Genomic DNA, 20,141 nt, shown 5'->3' with positions numbered 1-20,141 from the left:
CTGCCTTAAGCAAAAGAGATCAGGGACAGTGCCTAGGCCCTCAGTTCAAGCCCCAGGACCAAGAAAAAGAAAAGAAAAGAAAAATTAAGGGACAATGTTCAGGCTTATGAGTTGGAGCCCCAGTAACCACACACACACACACACACACACACACACACACACACACACACACACACACACACACACACACGCACGCACACATGCACACACATACACACCTGGGAGGAATAATTGAAGGGCACCCTGTGAACTCCAGCTGCCATCCACTTTCCCAGAGGCTGCTCATCTCCTGTTGCCCACCCCTTGCCAAGGAGTCTCAGGCCTGGCACGGTAGGCAGGGCCATTGCCCCCAGAAGTTGGGGACAGCTGGCACCAATGGTGGTCTAGTGACCAAGCTGGGCAAATTGGGGGTCACTAAGCTTCAGATCCAGAGTGGAGCCTGTGTTCCTGGTAATCATCAATGGAGGAGGCTCAGGGAGGCCAGGACTGAAAAGGAATTTGAGGTCTGGATTCCTGTCCCTGAAGATGCCACTTGCTTCCTGAAAGATGGTTCGCATGCACTGGCTCACTCACCCCATTGCAAAACTCTGGTCATGATATGTGATGTGCCCACCCACTCTTGTGTTTGTGTCTGTCTATGTGTGTATTTGCTTATTTTATTTATATATTGTATATGTTATATATTGTATATAAATATAATTTATATAAATGTACTATATTTATACTTTATATTCACATATGACATTTTATAGTTTATGTGTTATATATTGTATAAATATATACTACATATAATGCATTTATATTTATATATATTTAATGTTTATATTATATTTTATATAGTTATATATTTGATACATTTACATATTATATAATTATATATTATATATAAAATGTACTATACAAATACAGATATATAAATATATAATATGTAATATAATGTTATATGATTGTATTATATTTAATTATTATATATTAATTCTATAATATATAATATATAAGTACATTGTTATATAATATATTGTATATATTTTATATATTAATATATTATGTATTAATATATACTATATTTAATTTTTTTTGGTCGGTCATGCCCTGAACTCTGGGCCTGGGTGCTGTCTCTTAGCTCTTCAGCTCAAGGCTAATGCTCTACCACTTGAGCCACAGCGCCACTTCCAGCTTTTTTTCTGCTTATATGGTGCTAAGGAATTGAACCCAGGGCCTCATGCATGCAAGGCAAGCACTCTACCACTGAGCCACCTTCCCAGCCCCTATGTTTAATATTTATATATTACATTTTATATTTAACTACATTGTATCTTATATATCTTATGTATAAATACATTATATTTGTATGTTTATATTTAATATTTATATATTTTATGTATTATATATATAATTTCTAAATTCAAAGAACATTGAAAGAGTAGCAGCATGGTGGTGGGCTGAGGGCAAAGGCTCTGGAGTACTAATGCCATGTCCAAGTCCTTCCTCTGTGGCTGCTTGAGCACCAGAGAGCAGCTCTCTGCTCACTGTGGGACCTCTCCCATGTTTTAGCTATTGTTTTCTTGTTCACTCTAGTGCAGAATCTTTATTTTGTTCTTTTTGTAGTACTGGCATTGAATCTTCCACATGCTAAGCAGGAACTGTACCACAGAGCTACAGATTGGCCTCTAAAAATGGTGATAGTTAAGCTGAGCCTGGTGGTGCCCACCTGTAATCCCAGCACTTGGATTCCTCGGGAGACAAAAAAAGAATCGAAAGTTCAAGCCCAGCCAGGGCTACATAGTAATTTCAGGCCAGTCTGAGTTACATAGTGAGACATTTTAAGGAAAAACAAAATGTTTTCACAAAATTAAAAAATAAAAATAAAGTAAGCCAGATGCCAGTGGCTCATACCTGTAATTTTAGCTACTGAGAAGGCAGAAGCCTAGAGGATCATAGTTTAAAACCAGCCTTGGTAAAAAAGTCCAAAGTAACTAACAAAAAGCTAGACTGGGGCTGGTAAGGTGGCTCAATGTAGAGCGCTTGTCTTGCATGCATGAGGCCCTGGGTTCGATTCTTCAGCACCACATAAGCAAAAAGAAAAAAAGCCAGAAGTGGTGCTGTGGCTCAAGTGGTAGAGCGCTAGCCTTGAGCTGGAGAGCTGAGGGACAGCGCCCAGGCCCAGAGTTCAGGCCCCATGACCGGACCCAAAAAAAAAAGCTAGACTGGAGGTGTGGTTCAAGTGGTAGAGCCCTAGATATGATCAAGGAAGCTGAACAATAATGAGGCCCTGACTTCCAGCCCCCAGTACCAGCACAAAAAATGAAAATAAAGATAAAAAGCTATGTATTCCTGTACTGAGTTTCTCCTATTATCAATGTCCTATAATGAATGTAACGTGAATATGATACATTTGTCATAATTAGTGAACCAATGTTGATACATTATTATTCATCAGTGGTTTCCTAATTTTCCCCATATGCCCTCCTAGGCTCCCCAGGGCTGGGATAGGGAGTGTCTCAGAGTGTCCTTGACTTTGATGTCCTTGACAGATTGAAGGACTGGCCACTGCTCTGCATCGTGCCCTGATCTGGATCTTTCTGGTGTTTTCATGGTTAGAGCAGGCAGGGTGCAGGTTTTAAAGGAGAAAGACCACAGAAGCGGGCACATGACATCCTCATGACTGACCTTGATCACCTAGCTGGATGGCATGGAAATTTTTTGTCTTCTTTAATTCAACAGATGTTTATTAAGCACCTACTGAATGCTAAGTAGTGCATCAGGAGCTGGGGGCAGAAAATTAATGTGGGCCTTTCCTTCCAAACAGGCACCGTGCTGGGTGTATTAGTGCATGATTATGATCCCAGCACTCAGGAGGCTGAGGCGGGAGGATCTGGAGCTGGAGGCCAGCCAAGGCTATATGGCAAGACTCCATATAATTCATTCATTCATTATAGGTTTGTGAATTACAAGGCAGACCAGCAGGAACTTAAGTCAATGCTATGGAACAGGTGTTGGGCTGGGGTGGGGGGCGGGGGAGTGTTTTCAAGAAAAGAGACAAGAAAATAAGCACAGGTAGAGGAAGGAGGGTTGACTGAATGATTGCAGAGTAAGAATGTTTTACAAAGGTCCCAGGGTCTCCCTTTCCAGTCTGAGGGAACAGAGGGGAAGCAGAGCATGGCTGGGGGGGGGGGGGGGACGGGGACAGGGAGTGAGGCTGGGATGCAGGAGGGGGAGGCCCCTAGGGTGTAGGAGAAGGTGGGGCTGGAATGTTTGATGAGGCTATGGGGCGTGGCTTGGATGCTGGAGGGAGCAGGGCTAAGATGCAGGAGGAGGCAGAATTGGGGTGTGAATGGGATGCATAAGGGGGCGTGTCTAAGATGCAGGAGGAGGTGGGACTGGGATGCATAAGGGGGCGGGTCTGGGATGTCAGATGGGCGGGGTTATGATGCAGGAGGGGCGGGGCTAAGGTGTTCTGCATCTTAGCAAAAATGCCTGGATTCCACTCTGCCATTAAGAGCCACAAGGGTGCCACCGAGCACCCATGGCTCACGCCTATAATCCCAGCTGCTCAGGAGGCTGAGATCTGAGGAGCCCAGTTCAAAACCAGCTCAGGCAGGAAAAGTCCATGAGACTCTTATTAACCACCAGAAAACCGGAAGTGGTGCTGTGGCTCAAGTGGTGGAGCGCTCACCTTGAGCTGAAGAGCTCAGGGACAGCGCCCAGGCCCAGAGTTCAAGCCCCACGACCGACAAAAAAGCCACAGCAGAGTTTGGGGTAAGTGAGTGACACGGGTAAGCTGCTTTTCTCCGTGGTTTCGGAGGCCTCATGGACAGCAACAGAAGAGATAGAGGTCCCTCAAGGAGAGTGTCTTCAGGGTTCACACAGGTGGCCTCAGGACTGGAGAGGAGAGGCCAGCAGGGAGTGACGGGCCTGAGTTCTGTCTTGCCACGGGGAAGAAAGGAATCACCTGGGCCTTCCATGATGGGTGGGCAGAATGTGGTGGCATGGCCCAGGTAGATACCCCTGCTATTGAAGGAAGGGTGGATTTTCCCTCTTCCCAAGTGTTGAGTTTATCTGGGGGGGAAGAGGAGAGATGCAAAAATCCTGGCCCAGCCCCAGCCCACAGGGGAGGATTCTGGGACCCTGAAATTTTTTCCTGCTTCTTCTAGAGTGCCATCCCTCCCGGCCTCGTGATTGCTCTGCAACCCACCTCATCTGTCAACTTCTTAATTGAGGTACAATCCATATACCATGAAATGTAACCGCTCTAATGTGTGCAGTTTAGTGATACTTAGCCCAGACACAGCATTGTATAACTCTCACTTACCTATATCTAGAATTTTCCTATCAGCCCAAAGGGAGCCCCTGTGCCTGCCAGGCAGTCATTGTCCATTCCCTTCTCTTCCGCTCCTTAGAAAACACTAATCAGTGTTCTAGCTCTACAGATTTACCCATTCTGGGTATTTCCTATAAGTGGATACAATGTGACATTTACGTCTGGCTTCTCTCACCAAGCACCTGTCCATCCATGTTGTAGTATGTGTCCATGAGTGCTTTGTTCCTTTTCATGGCTAAGTAATATCCCACTAGGTGACTAACGCACATTTTGTTGATGTGTTCATCCCCCTGATGGATGTTTGTTTCCACATTAGGCTCTTGTGAACATGCTGTTATGAGCATTCACATACAGATATGTCTGGTTGGGGTTTTGTTTATTTTTGTACTAGTCCTGGGGCTTGAACTCAGGGCCTGGCCACTGTTCCTGAGCTTCTTTGGCTCGATTATTGTTCTACCACTTGAACCACAGTGCTACTTCTTGCCTTTTCTGAGTAGTTTATTGGAGATAAGAATCTCATGGACTTTTGGGCTGGGAAGGTGGCTCAGTGATAGAGTGCTTGCCTTACATGCATGAGGCCCTGGGTTCCATTCCTCAGCACCACATAAACAGAAAAAGCCGGAAGTGGCGCTGTGGCTCAAGCGGTAGAGCATTAGCCTTGAGCTGAAGAGCTGAGGGACAGCGCCTAGGCCCAGGGTTCAGGTCCATGACTGGCAAAAAAAAAAAAAAAAGAATCTTATGGACTTTTGTGCCCAGGCTGGCTTCAAACTTTGATCCCCAGATCTCAGCCTCCTGAGTAGCTAGGATTACAGGCATGAGCCACTAGTGCCTGGCTTATCTGGTTGTTGGTGCCTGGCTTATCTGGTTGTTGTTTTTTCCATTCTTGGATAGATCTCTAGGAAGGAACTTGCTACTAGATCACCAAACGGTAGCTCTCATGTGAGGGATTGTCTTTTCCGTCTTGCTGTGGTTTTTAGTCCAAGCATTTACCTCTGTCTGTGATAGAAAGTTTGGGTGATTGCTTCCTGGTCTTTTCCCAGATTTACCAGAAGGGCAGGGTGATTCCCGCCCTGGTGGGGGGGGGGGGGAGACAGAGCAAGGAGGACACAGGGACTGATGGAACTATTAGGGGTAACTGGCCATCTTGGCCCAGCACAGTAGGAGGAAAAGCTAGCAGTAACGGTTTCACAATCACCCGCAGATATTTGCTCAGTTAAGCTGATATAGCCCCAGAGGCTAAATGGCAAAGGTGTAGGGGACTTGAGGAAGGAAGAAGCAAATGCTCCGAGAGGAAGAGGGAAAGGAGGTGGAGGGACCTGCCACTGGGACTTTTCTGTCCCTACATGACCTTCAGTGAACCCACACCCATCTCTTCCCACCTTGCTGGCCTGGCTCAGCTTCCAGAGGTGTGGCCATGCTGTGGTGGTATGGCAGGGTCAGGGTAGGTAACCCACCAACTGCTCTGCAGTTGGGACCCCTTTGGGGGCAGATGAAATGGAACAGAAGTGAAGTGTTGGGATTGAGGGTGTCAAGGGGCTGGGAGTGCCCCCATACTCAGAGGCCAGGGCCTTGTCTATGCAACTCAGTGCCCATCTGGCCAGGAAGAATGGCAGTACCTCCTAGGCCTTGGCCTTGCCCACCTTCTGCACACCATGCCCATGTCTGAGCAGTGTCCTGCCTGCAGGCCACCCCCAGCAAGTGCTGGGGACAAGTAGTTAAGTCCATGTTGTGGAGAGAGCCAGGGCAGAGGCAAACCAAGCCTGAACCCCAGACCTAGCCAAGATGGCAAGATCTGGACAGTGCAGGAAGTGTGTGCGTGTGTGCGTGTGTGCATGTGTGATTGCTTGCGCATGCGCAGTCCTGTAAGTGGAGTAGTGTGACAAAGTGCTGAGTATGCAAGTATAAGAAAGTATTGATGGGCTGGGAAGGTGACTCAGTGATAGAGTTCTTGCCTGACATGCATGAAGCCCTGGGTTTGATTCCTCAGCACCACATAAGCAGAAAAAGCTGGAAGTGGCACTGTAGCTCAAGTGGTAGAGTGCTAGCCTTGAGCTAAAGAGCTGAGGGACAGCGCCCAGGCCCAGAGTTCAGGCCCCATGACCGACAAGACAAAAAAAAAAATCACAAATTAGTGTGATTGCCACATGTGGTTATGCATACCTTTAATCCTAACACTCAGGAAGCCGAGGTAGCCAAGTGCCAGTGGCTCATGACTATAATCCTAGCCACTCAGGCAGATGAGATCTAAGGATCTCAGTTGGAAGCCAGCCTGGGCAAGAAAGTCCTTGAGACTCTTATCTCTAGTTAAGCACCAAAAAAGCCAGTATTGGAGGGGCTGTGGCTCAAGTGGTATAGCAGTAGCCTCAAGCAAAAACAAGCTGGGCTGGGAAGGTGGCTCAGTGGTAGAGTGCTTGCCTAGCATGCATGAGGCCCTGGATTCGATTCCCCAGCACCACATAAGCAGAAAAAGTTGCAAGTGGCACTGTGGCTCAAGTGGTAGAGCGCTAGCCTTGAGCTGAAGAGCTGAGGGACAACGCCCAGGCCAAGAGTTCAGGCCCCATGACTGACCAAAAAAAAAGCAGCTCAGGGACAGAGCCTAGGCCCTCAGTTGAAGCCCCAGGACTGCCCCACACACATACTGAGAAAGAGAGGGGGAAGGGAGGGAGAGAGGGAGAGAAGGAGGGAGGGAAAAAGAAGATGAGGCAGTATAAGTCCAGTCTGAACTACATAGTGAGTTCAAGGCTGGGTTATGTAGTGACTCTGGAAGAAAAGAGGTGAGGAGGGAAGGGAAAAAAGGTAGGAAAGGAGGGAAGAAGGAGGGAGGGAGGGAGGGAGGGAGGAAGGGAATGTGAAAGAGTAAGTGTGCTCACATGTGCAGAGGTGAACGTGTGTGTGTGTGTGTGTGTGTGTGTGTGTGTGTGTGTGTATAATAGTATGTATGAGTGAAAATGAATACATGTGTTTGGTATGTATACGAGTGTCTCTTTGTGTGCATATGCACACACATTCATGCATGTGTACATGTGCAGCCTTCAGGAAGATTGTTTCTGATGCTAGGCTCTGTTTAGAGTCTAGGAATAAGTCAAGAGAAAGTTCTAGAGGGTTCAGAGGGTTCCTGCCCCATGTATTGACCACGGTTTATTTTGCATGAACTACACATTAATTAATGTGTGTGATGGATGGCTACATAAACTCTACTGGGGGGTGGTTCCTGAGCTTTGGTTTTGGTTTGGTTTTTTAAATCAAAAACTCCAGCTTTGGGGGGAAGAGGAATGGGTCCCACACACTCAGATGCTGGTCCCTCTGCTCAACAGAAACAGAGGGGGCCCAGTCCACCACCCCTGCTGTCTCCCCTTTCTCTGAGCTCTCACTCAGCTCCTCTAAGCTAGTAGGGGTGCTGAGGCCTCGATCTCCTTACCTCTGCTACCTCTTCCCCATCCCCCCCAGATCTGAAGCCACCTTCCCAGTCTCTACCTGCTTAGACAGCACCTCGTGGTCAGCATTTCCTTACCTGAGTCCCGTCCATCTGGGCCTGGCAGGCTGCAGACTTTGACTCTGTGAGGCCCTGGAGCTGGCCCCCCACTGGGGCTCTCGTGAATAATTAACTCCTGGTTAGGCCCTTAGCACTGGTGACCCCCAGCTACCACTGCTGACCCCCAGCTAACCAAGAAAACAAACAAACAAACAAACCAGAGCCAGCAGCCTGGGGAACCTTAGGGGGGCCAGAGATAGAACCACTGGCCCCAGGTGAGCAAAGAAGGAAAGGGGATTTAGCATGCCCTACATACTGGACAGGAAGGAGGACTGGAATGGAAAGCACGGCCAGGGTGAAGTCCAGCCCGATCCGTGGGCCTGCCAGTGCTGCCTAGGGGTGGGTGGGAGCTGTGGAAAGGTGCTCTGTGACTTGAAGCTGGCCAGGCAGAGGTAACGCAACCTGTTCTCATCTTGTCACTGCTGTTCAGGGAATCCAATGTCTCCTGTCCTAGGGCCCAGCGAGGCCATCAGAGAGCTAGGTCATGTGGGGTCCAGGACACACAGAAGGGGGTGGGTAGAAGATGCCACGTGATGTAGAGATTTCTTCCTGCTTCCATGAACCCCAGATCTCTCCCATCTTCTCAGATCCTGACAACTTGTGGCTGGGCAAAAGGAATATACCATCCCCAAGCCTCTTCCCCCACTCATCTCAGAGCCATTTGTGACCCCAGGAACCCTCTTCTAGGGAGTGGTCAGTGTCCTCATTTCCCACCCAGGTCCTGGCCAATCACAGAGCCCAAGAAGATCCTGACTGAGTAGCTATGGCCAACACTGATGGCCGAACACTATCAGGCCCTCTTTTAACGTGTTATATACCACAGCATGCTTCGTTTTCACAGCCATCTTCTAGGTAGAGCTTGTAAGATTTCAGTCTCGCCAGGCACCAGTGGCTCACACCTGTCATCCTAGCTACTCAGGAGGCTGAGATCTGAGGATTACTGTTCACAGCCAGCCTGGGCAGGAAGGTCCATGAGACTCCAATAAACCATGAGAAAACCAGAAGTGGTGCTGTAGCTCAAGTATAGAGCTGAGGGACAGCGCCCAGGCCCAGAGTTCAAGCCCCATGACCGACCAAAAACAAAAAAAAAAATTCAGTCTCTGGAGGACCAGAGAAGCCAAGTGACAGGCCCAAGGTCACACAGCCTGTCCATAAGGATCCAGATTCATCTGGACTTCAGGGGGTACTGCGGGGGGTGGGGGTAACATGGGGCTCATCTGCCTCCCACTAGACTGGCAGAAAGTAAGAAGCCAGTATCTTGAAGCCCCTCGAAGAGTCGGGCAGACCACCCCAGAAAGAATAGGAGAGATGTGTCTGGCACACGGCAGGCTGAGATCAGGACAGGTTCCCGGAACTGTGACACGTCCAGCTCTGGCTTCTGAGCCCAAGGGGCGGCAACAATTCCAGCCTTCGCCAGTGCCAGTCAATTAACAGTGGAGAATAATTGCTCTGCCGGTGCCAGCAGCTCACTCTGCTAGATGAGATGGGAAAGGTTAGAGATGTCCACATGAACTGCCCCCCGGGGCCAGGCCACAACAAGGGGATGGGGACCACACTGGCAGTTAAGACTGTCCACGCAGGGGGCTTCTGTGTCCTTGAGGTCCCTGTAGTGTCCTTGGGGACTCTGAATGACAGGAAACTCCTGCCCCAGACCCTGTGTTAAGGACTTGGTGTGGAGTGGAGCCTTAGCCCTCATATTCGGGGACAGACAGATCCTTCTGTCCTCATCTGGGCATCTGGCAGAGATCCTCAGAGCCAGAGTCTGAGCTAGGAGAATCCTGATTGGCTATCAGCTGGCCCCCAGAGCATGTGGGGAACCAGAAGTAGGAAGTTTAGGATTGAGGAGTGTCCCAAAGGGGGGATTGGCCTAGCTGGCCTGATGTTGACCATGTGTGTCGCTCTCATCTCCAGACAGACCTGTGATTCCTGCCCTCTCCTCCCCCCCCCACCATGGCGAGCCCCACTCTGAGCCCCGACTCCTCATCTCAGGAGGCCCTGTCGGCCCCCACCTGCTCCCCGACCTCCGATTCCGAGAACCTCAGCCCTGATGAGCTGGAGCTGCTGGCCAAGCTTGAAGAGCAGAACCGGTGAGTGTGGAAAAGTGGAGGGGCCAGAGTAGGACCTCAGGGTACAGCCTGGGCTCCTGGAAGAAATTCTCAGGGCCCAGTCACCCTTAGAACTAGGCCTGAGCTACCACCAACACTTGATGAAAGGTATGCTCTTTTATCTTCCCAACCCTGGGGCTGAGATGGCGGCTCTTTTCAAGATGAGGAGACCCAGGATGTTAGAGGTTAATGCCCCTTTCTGGTTTGCCTTCATGGTAGAATTTAAATTTGGGGGTATGTGTGGGGGTGAGAGATGGTTTTGCTTTGGGTATAGTGCTGGGAATGGAAACCAGGGACTTGAACGTACTATGCAAGCCTTCTACTACTGAGCCACACCCCCAGCCCAGAACTTGAACTCAGGGCCTCAGACAGACTGTTTTCTTGTTTCTCTGGTGCCCTATCACTTGAGCCACGCCTCCAGTCCAGCTTTTTGCTGGCTAATTAGCAATAAAGTCTCTCAGATTCGTGTGTATGCTGGTACTAATACTTGAACTCAGAAACTAGGTGCTGTCCCTTAACTTTTTCCCTCAAGGCTAGCATTTTGGGAGGATGGAGGGAGGGAATCAGTCATGGGGCTTAAACTTAGAGCCTGGGCACTGTCCCTGAGCTCTTTTGCTCACCATTTTGAGCCACAGCGCCTTTTCTGTGGGTTCATTATAGATAAGAATCTCACAGACTTTCCTGCCCAGATTGGTTTTGAATGATGATCCTCAGATATCAGCATCCTGAGTAGCTGGGATGACAGGTGTGAACACCAGCACTCGGTCAAGCTGGCATTCTTTTTTTTTTTTTTCTTTTTGTCAGTCATGGGGCCTGAACTCTGGGCCTGGGCACTGTCCCTCAACTCTTCAGCTCAAGCTAGTGCTCTACCACTTGAACCACAGCGCCACTTCTGGCTTTTTCTGCTTATGTGGTGCTGAGGAATCGAACCTAGGGCCTCATGAGTACAAGGCAAGCATACTACCACTGAGCCACCTACCCAGCCCCAAGGCTGGCCTTCTTGAGTACTACTAAAGAGCCACAACTCTACTTACAGCTTTTTTTTTTTTTTTGTCAGTCGTGGGGCTTGAACTCTCGGCCTGGGCCCTAGGGGTCCCTGAGCTCTTCAGCTTAAGGCTAGCACTCTACCCTTGAGCCCACGGCACCACTTCCAGTTTTCTGGTGTTCATTGGAGATAAGAGTCTCATGGATTTTCCTGCCCGGACAGGTTTTGAACTCAGATCTCGGCCTCCTGAGTAGCTAGGATTACAGGCATGAGCCACTGGCACCCAGCTTACTTATAGCTTTTTGACGGCTAGCTGGAGAAAAGAATCTTGTGGACTTTCCTGCCCAGGCTGGCCTTGAACCACAATCCTCAGATTTCAAGATTGTAAACGTGAGCCACTGACACTCAGCTTCTCAGATTTTTCGGCCCAGGAGGACCTCGAACTTCATTTCTCCAGATCTCAGCTTCCTGAGTAGCTACAATTACAGGCATGTCAAACTTATAGATCAGGAAAAAACACTTTCTAATCACAGTTCCCAAAGGGAGGAGACATATGTCACCACCCAGGGCCATGCCAGGGAACTCCCGGGCTGGTCAGGAGGCAGAGGGAACCAGGGAAAATGTGGGCTATTTTTACGGTGGTTTCCATGGGAAGGAATGGGCAAGGCAGGGTAGGTCAGCTTATGATTCACTAGTTTGAGTCATTCCAGCTGACTCCAAGTTTAAGAACTGTACCTTGTCTGGTGCCTGGCCCTGGGGGGAGGACAGGTATGGGCAGGTGGACGGTGAACCAAGTATGAAAGTCTGAAGCCCAGAAGTGGCTAAGATGTGGGCTTTGAATTGGTTGAGATGTGGGCTTTGAATTTGTTGATTTGCATATGAAAAGTATACTCCTTGCCTGCCACTGGTGGCTCATACCTGTAATCCTAGCTACTCTGGAGTTGAGATCTGAAGAGCCCAGTTCAAAGCCAGCCTGGGCAGGAAAGTCCATGAGACTCTTATCTCCAATGAACCCACCAGAAAACCTGAAGCTCAAAGTGGTAGAGTGTTAGACTTGAGTAAAAAAAAGTTCAAGGACAGCACCCAAGCCCTGAGTTCAAGCCCCACAACTGACCCTCCCCCCAAAAAAGTATAAAGTACACTCCTAGGTAGGAATGTCCTTTACTGTCTCTAGGAGCTAGCCCTTAGAGGGTCTGACCATCTTTCCTGACAAGATCCACAGAGCCCAGCTGTCAAGGCATCACAACCGGGTAGTTAGCCAGTCCTGGTGGTTCACGCCTATAATCCCAGCACTCAGGAGATTATGAAGATCATGAGTGCCAGGACAAGTGCTAGAGGGCCTGTCCCATAATCATGAAGTCCTGAGTTCGAGGACCAGTTACTGCCGAGAATGAGAGCAAGGAAGGGAGAGGAGGAGGAGGAAGGAAGGAAGCAAGGAAGGGAGGAAGGAAGGAGGGAAGGAAGGGAGGAAGGGAGGGAGGGAGGGAGAGAATAGAGAGAAGGAGGGAGGAAAGAGAAGAAAAGAGGGTGGGGAAAAGGAAAGGGAAGGAAGGAAGGAGGGGAAGGGAGGGAGGGAGGAAAGTTAGTACAAGTTAATAGAACCCCTTTCTAGCTGGGTGTCTTTAACCAGGACTTGCTCTCTGGGCTCTCTCCCTACATCCCATCCTTGTCCCCACCCCCCAAAATTCTAAATCATCTGCAAAGATGTCTTTGGGGTTGAGAATGAAAGGATTCAGCTACTCAAGTGTTTAGCACCAACAAGGATACACAAGGGCTCGTGGAGGGAGACAGTGCTCAGAGAGGTTGGGCCACTGGCCAAGGTTGCTCAGCTATAAGAACATGGACCCCGGGCTGGGAAGGTGGCTCAGTGGGAGAGCACTTGCCTTGCATGCTCAAGGTCCTGGGTTCGATTCCTCAGCACCACATAAGAAAAAAAGCCAGAAGTGGCACTGTGGCTCAAGTGGTAGAGCGCTAGCCTTGAGCTGAAGAGCTGAGGCCCAGAGTTCAGGCCCCACGACCGGACCCAAAAAAAAAAAAAGAACATGGACTCCGACCCCAATGTCCTGACACCCACCCCCCGACCTCGCAGGAGGACTGGCTGGGTTCCCCCATAGTCCTCCTGAGCCCCAGGGAGTCCTCCAGAGCCCCCCCTCCACCTCTCCCCTCCACCCCTGCCTTCCCTACCCAGGCTCCTGGAAGCCGATTCGAAGTCCATGCGCTCCATGAACGGCTCTCGGAGGAACAGCGGCTCCTCACTAGTGTCCAGCTCCTCAGCCTCTTCCAACCTGAGCCACCTGGAGGAGGACACGTGGATCCTGTGGGGCCGCATCGCCAACGAGTGGGAGGAATGGCGACGCAGGAAGGAGAAGCTGCTCAAGGTGGCAAGGGGAGTAACCAGCAAGCGGGCAGGCGAGGCCGGGAGGGCGGTGGCACAGGAGGTCAAAGTGGTCACTGGGCTTTGAGCAGAGCCATGGGTACCCCCCACACACCTTCCCCAATGACTTCCGTGCCACACCTGAGGGTCTGGAATGGGGGTCAGGGGGCGGGTGCTATCCTGGGGCTCAGCCCGACTCCCGCCTCCTGTGTCTACCCCCTCCTGGCCGCAGGAGCTCATCCGCAAGGGCATACCGCACCACTTCCGGGCCATTGTGTGGCAGCTTCTGTGTAGTGCCACAGACATGCCAGTCAAGAACCAGTACTCAGAGCTGCTCAAGATGTCCTCGCCGTGCGAGAAGCTCATCCGCAGGGACATCGCCCGCACCTACCCTGAGCACGAGTTCTTCAAGGGCCAGGACAGCCTGGGCCAGGAAGTACTTTTCAATGTCATGAAGGTAAGGCCCGCCCCCCAGCGCCCTGGGAGCTCTCCTGACCTCCCACGGGGGCCTATGGGAATCTGCACTCACGGCCCCATGCCCATGGCTTCCTTGCAGGCATATTCCCTGGTAGACCGAGAGGTGGGCTACTGCCAGGGTAGTGCCTTCATCGTGGGCCTGCTCCTCATGCAGGTAAGTGGCCCAGGCTCAGCCCCCTTTCCCCCCCCCCAGGAAGTGGACACTAACAGAGCGCCCCTCCTCCTCCATCCAGTGTCCTCTGACAGTACACAGACCATGCTTCTTTCTACCATGCCATCCAGGGACATGGGAGACCTCAGCATTCTGGGGGCCTGGGAGTTTACTCCAGAAAAAAAAAAAGGCTTAGGACACACACACACACACACACACACACACACACACTTTTGGTTTGGTTTGGGTTTTTTGGTTAGTCACGGGGCTTGAACTCAGGGACCAGGCGCTGTCCCTGAACTCTTTTGCTCAAGGCTAGTGTTTTACCACTTTGAGCCACAGCTCCACTTCTAGTTTCTTTCTGGTAGTTACTTAAAGATAAGAGTCTCATGGAGAGTTTTCTGCCCAGGCTGGCTTCAAACTCAGAGCCCAGCCTCCTGAGTAACTAACAATACAAGCATGAGCCACCAGTGTTTGGGGGTTTTTGTTGTTGTTGTTTTGTTTGGGTTGGTCCCAAAGTTTGAACTCAAGGCCCCATATTTCTTTGGGTTGCTTGCACAGCTGGCGTTCTACCACTTCAGCCATGCCTGCAGCCCAGTTTTTTGCTGGTTATTTGGGAGATAAAGTCTCACAGATTTTTCTGCCCATGATGGCTTCAAACCATGGCCCTACAGATCTCAGCCTCCTGAGTAGCTAGATTACAGGCCTGAGCCACGGATGTCCTACTAGAATGAGGAGAAGGAGAGACAGCAGCAGGTGTGGTGGCAGAGCTGGATTCAGGCCCCAGCTCCAAAGTTTCCTTCTGGTGACCCTCAGCAGGTGAATTTCACCTCAGGTGAAATTCCATCAGCGTGACTGGTGGCTTGTCCAGGTGGTCAGCTACAGTCTGGGTCCAATCAATACAAGCAGAACAAAAATGGGGCATGCGCACCGAGACCCTTCCAAAAGCCACTATCACAGCTGTCCCCTCAATTCCCCCTGCCATACTCAGAGCTTCTGCCCGCCTGTCCCCCCCCCCCCCAGATGCCCGAGGAGGAAGCCTTCTGTGTGTTCGTACGGCTGATGCAGGAGTACCGGCTGCGGGAGCTCTTTAAGCCCAGCATGGCTGAGCTGGGGCTCTGTATCTACCAGTTTGAATACATGCTGCAGGTGAGGGGGGGTGGGGTGGGGATTGGGGGGAAACTACCCTAGTGTCCCCAGGAATCTCTTGGAATGAAAAGCCCAGGCCTGAGAAATCACACCTGGAAGTCACCACCCAGAAAGGGGACTCCTGTCCCCATTCCCATGGTGGGGGGGGAGGGAGGGGAAGATTAGGGGGGGTTCTGGGCCACAAAGATGGAGAAGGAGGGGGCAGGGCTGGTGCCATCAGACACCCCCACCTACCCCTTCCTGTGTGTTCTGGGTGTCGTGGAGGGAGGGAGAGTGTTGTCTGCCTGCCACTGCTGATTACGAGGGAGCCTCAGACGGGCTCTGTTTATAAATAGCAGCCCCCGCCAGGCTGGCAGACAGAGCTATGGTGTTCCTGTTGTACACACACACACACACACACACACACAACCTGCTGCAGAAGCCTATAGCAAAGGAGCTGTGGATCAATGAGCACCCCTCTTTTGGACCCCAAAAGGACAGTGTTGCTATGTGGCCAGAGGAGGGGGGGCAGGGAGGGGGAGGTGCCAAGGCCCAGGTTGATATGTGAACCCAGGACATAGAGAGTTCCAGACTCTAGGAAGAAGCTCAAGGTACCTAGTACCTCCAGCCTCAGTTTCTCCAGCAGTGCCTGTTTCCAGCAGTCTGAAGTTGAAGCCCATCCAAGAGGATTCTGCCCTTCCCCACCCCACCCCCCAACCCCAGCACAGAGCTTTATTCTGGGAAATCTAGTAGAGCCCAGCAGTTAACAAGTCACCCATCACAGAGTGAACTATGACAGACTCTGACCACAGGCCAGTAGGCTCTGCCTCTTGATTCTTGGTGATGACCTAATGCCCCACCACCACTGCAAACTCCAGAAGCTTCTCTTTGGGGTGATCAAGAAAGCTCCATGAGGGCTGGGAAGGTGGCTCAGTGGTAGAGTGCTTGCCTTGCATGCACGAGGCCCTGGGTTCAATTCCTCAGCACCACATACACAGAAAAAACCAGAAGTGGCGCCATAGGTCAAGTGGTAGAGTGGTAGCCTTGAGCTAAAGAGCTCAGGGACAGAGCCCAAGCTCAGAGTTCAAGCCCTACAACCGACAAGAAGAAAGAAGAAGAAGGAAGAAGGAAGGAGGAGGAAGAGGAGGAGGAGGAGGAGGAAGAGGAGGAGGAGGAGGAAGAAGAAGAAGAAGAAAGGAAGGAGGAAGGAAGAACAACACTAACAGCAATGCTCCATGAGCAGGGTCCGGTGGCTCACGCCTGTAATCCCAGATACTCAGAAGGCTGAGATCTGAGGATCACAGCTCAAAGCCAGCCTGGACAGAGAAGTCTCTGTGAGACTTTTATCTCTAATTAACCACTCAAAACTGGAAGTGGTGCTGTGACTCAAATGGTAGAGCTCTAGCCTTGAGCACAAAGAGGCTCAAGGAGAGCACCTAGGCCCTGAGTTCAAGCCCTCCATGAACAAAACAAAAAACCCAGAAAGTCCCATGAGCTGGGCACCAGTGGCTCACGCCTGTAATCCTAGATACTCAGGAGGCTGAGGTCTGAGGATAGTAGTTCAAAGCCAGCCTAGGCAGAAAAGTCCATAAGACTCTTACCTCCAATTCACCACCAGAAAACCAGAAATGGCTCTGAGGCTTAAAGTGGTAAAGCGCTAGTCTTGAGTAGAACTCAGGGACAGCACCTAGGCCCTGAGTTCAAGCCCCAGAACTAACAAAAAAGGAAAAAAAAAAAAAAAGCTGCAACTCAAGCAGTCAGGCCAGTACCTGCCCAGAAGGAGCACCAATCACACTCTGTCTGCCTGTGTCACCACCCATTGCTACTCAAAGTTTTGGGGTGCTCTAGCCTCCCCCAAGCTTAGTACCTGCTCAGGGAGCTTCATGAGCTTCCCAGGGCAGATCAGGGAAGGCTCCCTAGAGGCAGGGACACTGAGGCCTAGCACCCTAGGGTGTGTGGCCAGCTCCCCTTCACTGCCCTGCTGAACTTCCCTTCTCACAGGAGCAACTTCCGGACCTGAATACCCACTTCCGCTCCCAGAGCTTCCACACATCCATGTACGCCTCATCCTGGTTCCTCACGCTCTTCCTCACCACCTTCCCCCTGCCTGTTGCCACCCGTGTCTTCGACATCTTCATGTATGAGGTGAGGGCTCTGTGGGGCGCCCCCACCACAGATCCTGACCCACCCACCCACTGACTGGGGTCGGGGGGCCTGGGGAGGGATCTGAGCTGCCTGAGATGGAGGCAGGACGGGAACCTCACAGCCCCACCACCTCCACCTTTGCAGGGGCTGGAGATCGTGTTCCGGGTGGGCCTGGCCCTGCTGCAGGTGAACCAGACCGAGCTGATGCAGCTGGACATGGAAGGCATGTCCCAGGTAGGCCAGGAGGGCAGAGGGGGCAGGACCACCCCAACCAGGCGCAGGACTTCCTCCCACGTGACCAGAAGGCCTGGATTCCTAGAGGAAAGCCCTCTTGAGCATCTCAGATCCTTTCTGTTCTGTCCCCCCAAAGCTTTCCCTGAGGGCCTCTAAGATCTGCCCTCCCTAGTCAAAGGCCTAGCAGCCTGGCACTGGGGGGGTCGGGGGGAGACAGAGAAAGGCCCAGGCTCAGCTGGCCCCTGGGAGGTCCCTACACTGATCCAGGGCCCCAAAGCCTACTAGCAAGAGTAACTCTGGCTGAACCCACACACTTTGGATGGGCTGTCACCCCACTCCCTGGCCAGGAGAGGGCACAGGAAGGGAGCTCGAGCAAGCTGTCTGGGGTAGCCTCCCTGACCGGCCTGGGCTTGCCCGAGACCAGACTGCTTCTCACCACCATTTCCCCCGGCACGCAGGGCCCTGCCCCCTCCCAGCCTCCTCCAGCTGGCACTTTCAGAGAAGAATACACAAAGGCCACGGTTGTGTTCCCTAAACACGGACGTCCATTGTCTACAATTGCCAGTGGGGGGCCAGCTGGGCTGGGGGACAGGAGCAGTGTCCACTGAGGGTTACCTTAACCCTTTGCAGAAATCCCAGGGGTTCCAGATTACCTCTCAGCTGCACCTGCATGACGGGTCCCTGTGTTCAGCCCCCACACCCCCCAGCCTTCACCCTCAGAAGCTCCCAAGGCCTGATTTTCTCCAGACATGGAAGCCCTTGGCCACAGGCACCCTAGGAAGGCCGGCCCTTCCTTCTCCCCAACCCTTGCTTCTCACCCTCAGTCATTCATTCATTCCATACACACAGACTGAATGGTCACAATTGGCCAGGTAGGCCCTTGTGTGTGTGTGGGGGGGGGGGGGGGGAGGGGGAAGGGGGAGAGACACTACCGAGGCTCAGAGGCCTGCGTGGCTCTGATCACCTGGGTCCCCACAGTACTTTCAGAGAGTGATCCCCCACCAGTTTGACAGCTGCCCCGATAAGCTGGTCCTCAAGGCCTACCAGGTCAAGTACAACCCCAAGAAGATGAAGAGGTAAATGCCCAGCATGGAGGTGCCAGGGAGGGGGAAAGGCTCTGGAGGCCAAGTAGCAACCTCACAACTCTCCCGCCTCCTCTGCAGGCTGGAGAAGGAGTATGCAGCCATGAAGAGCAAGGAGATGGAGGAGCAGATTGAGATCAAAGTGAGCCGAGGGCCTGGGGGGTTGCTGGGGGAAGGGGACAGACATGGGTACCCTTAAGGGCTCCACTTCCAATTCCAGAACTGGCCACTAGAGGGCAGCCCTGCCCACTGTATGGTGGGCTTGGCCATCCTTAGCAGCCCACCTCAGTCTCCCATGATCTTCTGCCCACTTGCCCCTTCCTTCACCTGCCAGGCCGGTGTAGAAGCGCCTGCCCTAGCCAGCACATTCTCAGCACTGGCGACACAACAGTAAACAAGACAGCCAAGGTCTCTACCCTCGTGCCCCCCACTCTGTGTTGCCAGGAGACCGTCAATAAATCACTAAAATAGCATGGCTTCTGCAGAGTGCTCTGGATACAAGTGTGCAAGGGAGGGCCAGGCAGGCCTGGGAAGATGTTCCAGGCCCAGGAGCCCAGTGCAAATGGCCTGGGCCACAACATACATGCCTGGTGGGCAGGAAAGCCAAGGAGTCAGGTACCAGGTATAGAGGCCAAAGGATGGGCACGCGCTCTGGCTCCCTCAGTGTCTGGCCCAGAAGCACCACCAGAGCCATGGGGTTTCCTGAGTGTGCCCTCTGTGCTCAAGCATTCATTGGTCTCTGGTCCAGTATAAAGGACAGACAGACAGGAGGGAATGCCCCACATCAACTTGTGTCCTCATCAGAGACAGTCACACAGTGGCTGAAACTGAAATGCAAAAGATCAAGGTTCAAATCTCAGCTCTGTCAGGGACCAGCTGAGTGACCCTTGCCTATGAATGCACAGTGGCCCTCTGGTTCAAGTCATTGTTGTTGTTGTTATTATCAACATTGTCACCATCCTCCCCACCCCCACCCTGTTCTACAGGATCAGAATCCAAGTTAGATTAGAATCCAGGTCTTTTTTTTTTTTTTGCTTTCCCAGTCCAGGGGCTTTGGACTCAGGGCCTGGGCACTGTCCCTGAGCTTCTTTTGCTCAAGGCTAGCACTCTATCACTTGAACCACAGCACCACTTCTGGCTTTTTCTGTGTATGTGGTACTGAGGAATCGAACCCAGGGCTTCCTGCATGTGAGGCAAGCACTCTACCAGTAAGCCACATTCCCAGTCAGAATCTAGGTCTTCTGAAGAGGACTGAAGGTGTCCTTGTCCTCACCCTGTTTGTTGGGTTTCCAGAAATTTCCCTGTGCTGGGTTTTGGGGTATCTCCCTTTCTCAGGAATGGCAGCTTAACTGATGCACCTGTTCAAACTGTGCTCTTGCTAAGAGCCTATTCTGGTAACCCAGCCATAGGCAAGCATGCCATTAGGCAAATCTGGAAATTTCCCCTGAAAAGGCCTGGAGAGCTCCAAAGCCTCCCCCTCACCCCAGTACTAGGGTTTGAACTCAAGAGCTTGAAGCTTGCTAGACATACTTGAGACATACCCCATTTCTCCAGAGCTGTTCTCAATGAGTCCTGCCTATGGATCATTCACCAGTAGCCTGTTTCAA

At 51.6% G+C, this 20,141-nt stretch overlaps 1 protein-coding gene across 4 annotated transcripts in view; it reads left to right on the top strand.

Moving 5' to 3' along the window:
• Evi5l (ecotropic viral integration site 5 like) overlaps positions 1-20,141 on the top strand; it is a 36,692-nt gene that overhangs the window by 5,514 nt on the left and 11,037 nt on the right. For 2 of the 4 annotated variants that reach the window (XM_042693760.1, XM_042693762.1), the window contains exons 2-11: positions 4,155-4,220; positions 9,765-9,940; positions 13,132-13,321; positions 13,550-13,774; positions 13,874-13,948; positions 14,969-15,094; positions 17,075-17,218; positions 17,363-17,452; positions 18,431-18,528; positions 18,616-18,676. In XM_042693760.1, coding sequence (XP_042549694.1) covers positions 9,804-9,940; positions 13,132-13,321; positions 13,550-13,774; positions 13,874-13,948; positions 14,969-15,094; positions 17,075-17,218; positions 17,363-17,452; positions 18,431-18,528; positions 18,616-18,676 — 1,146 coding nt within the window. In that variant the 5' untranslated portion in view covers positions 4,155-4,220; positions 9,765-9,803. Of the gene's footprint in view, positions 1-4,154; positions 4,221-9,764; positions 9,941-13,131; positions 13,322-13,549; positions 13,775-13,873; positions 13,949-14,968; positions 15,095-17,074; positions 17,219-17,362; positions 17,453-18,430; positions 18,529-18,615; positions 18,677-18,868; positions 19,028-20,141 lie in introns of those variants that run through there. The other 2 variants (XM_042693763.1, XM_042693761.1) reach the window with 2 other exon arrangements.

This window comes from Dipodomys spectabilis, unplaced genomic scaffold, assembly GCF_019054845.1.
Source record: "Dipodomys spectabilis isolate Male_0828 unplaced genomic scaffold, ASM1905484v1 ptg000173l, whole genome shotgun sequence".
NCBI lineage: Eukaryota > Metazoa > Chordata > Mammalia > Rodentia > Heteromyidae > Dipodomys > Dipodomys spectabilis.
This window is presented reverse-complemented; position numbering and strand designations above follow the sequence as displayed.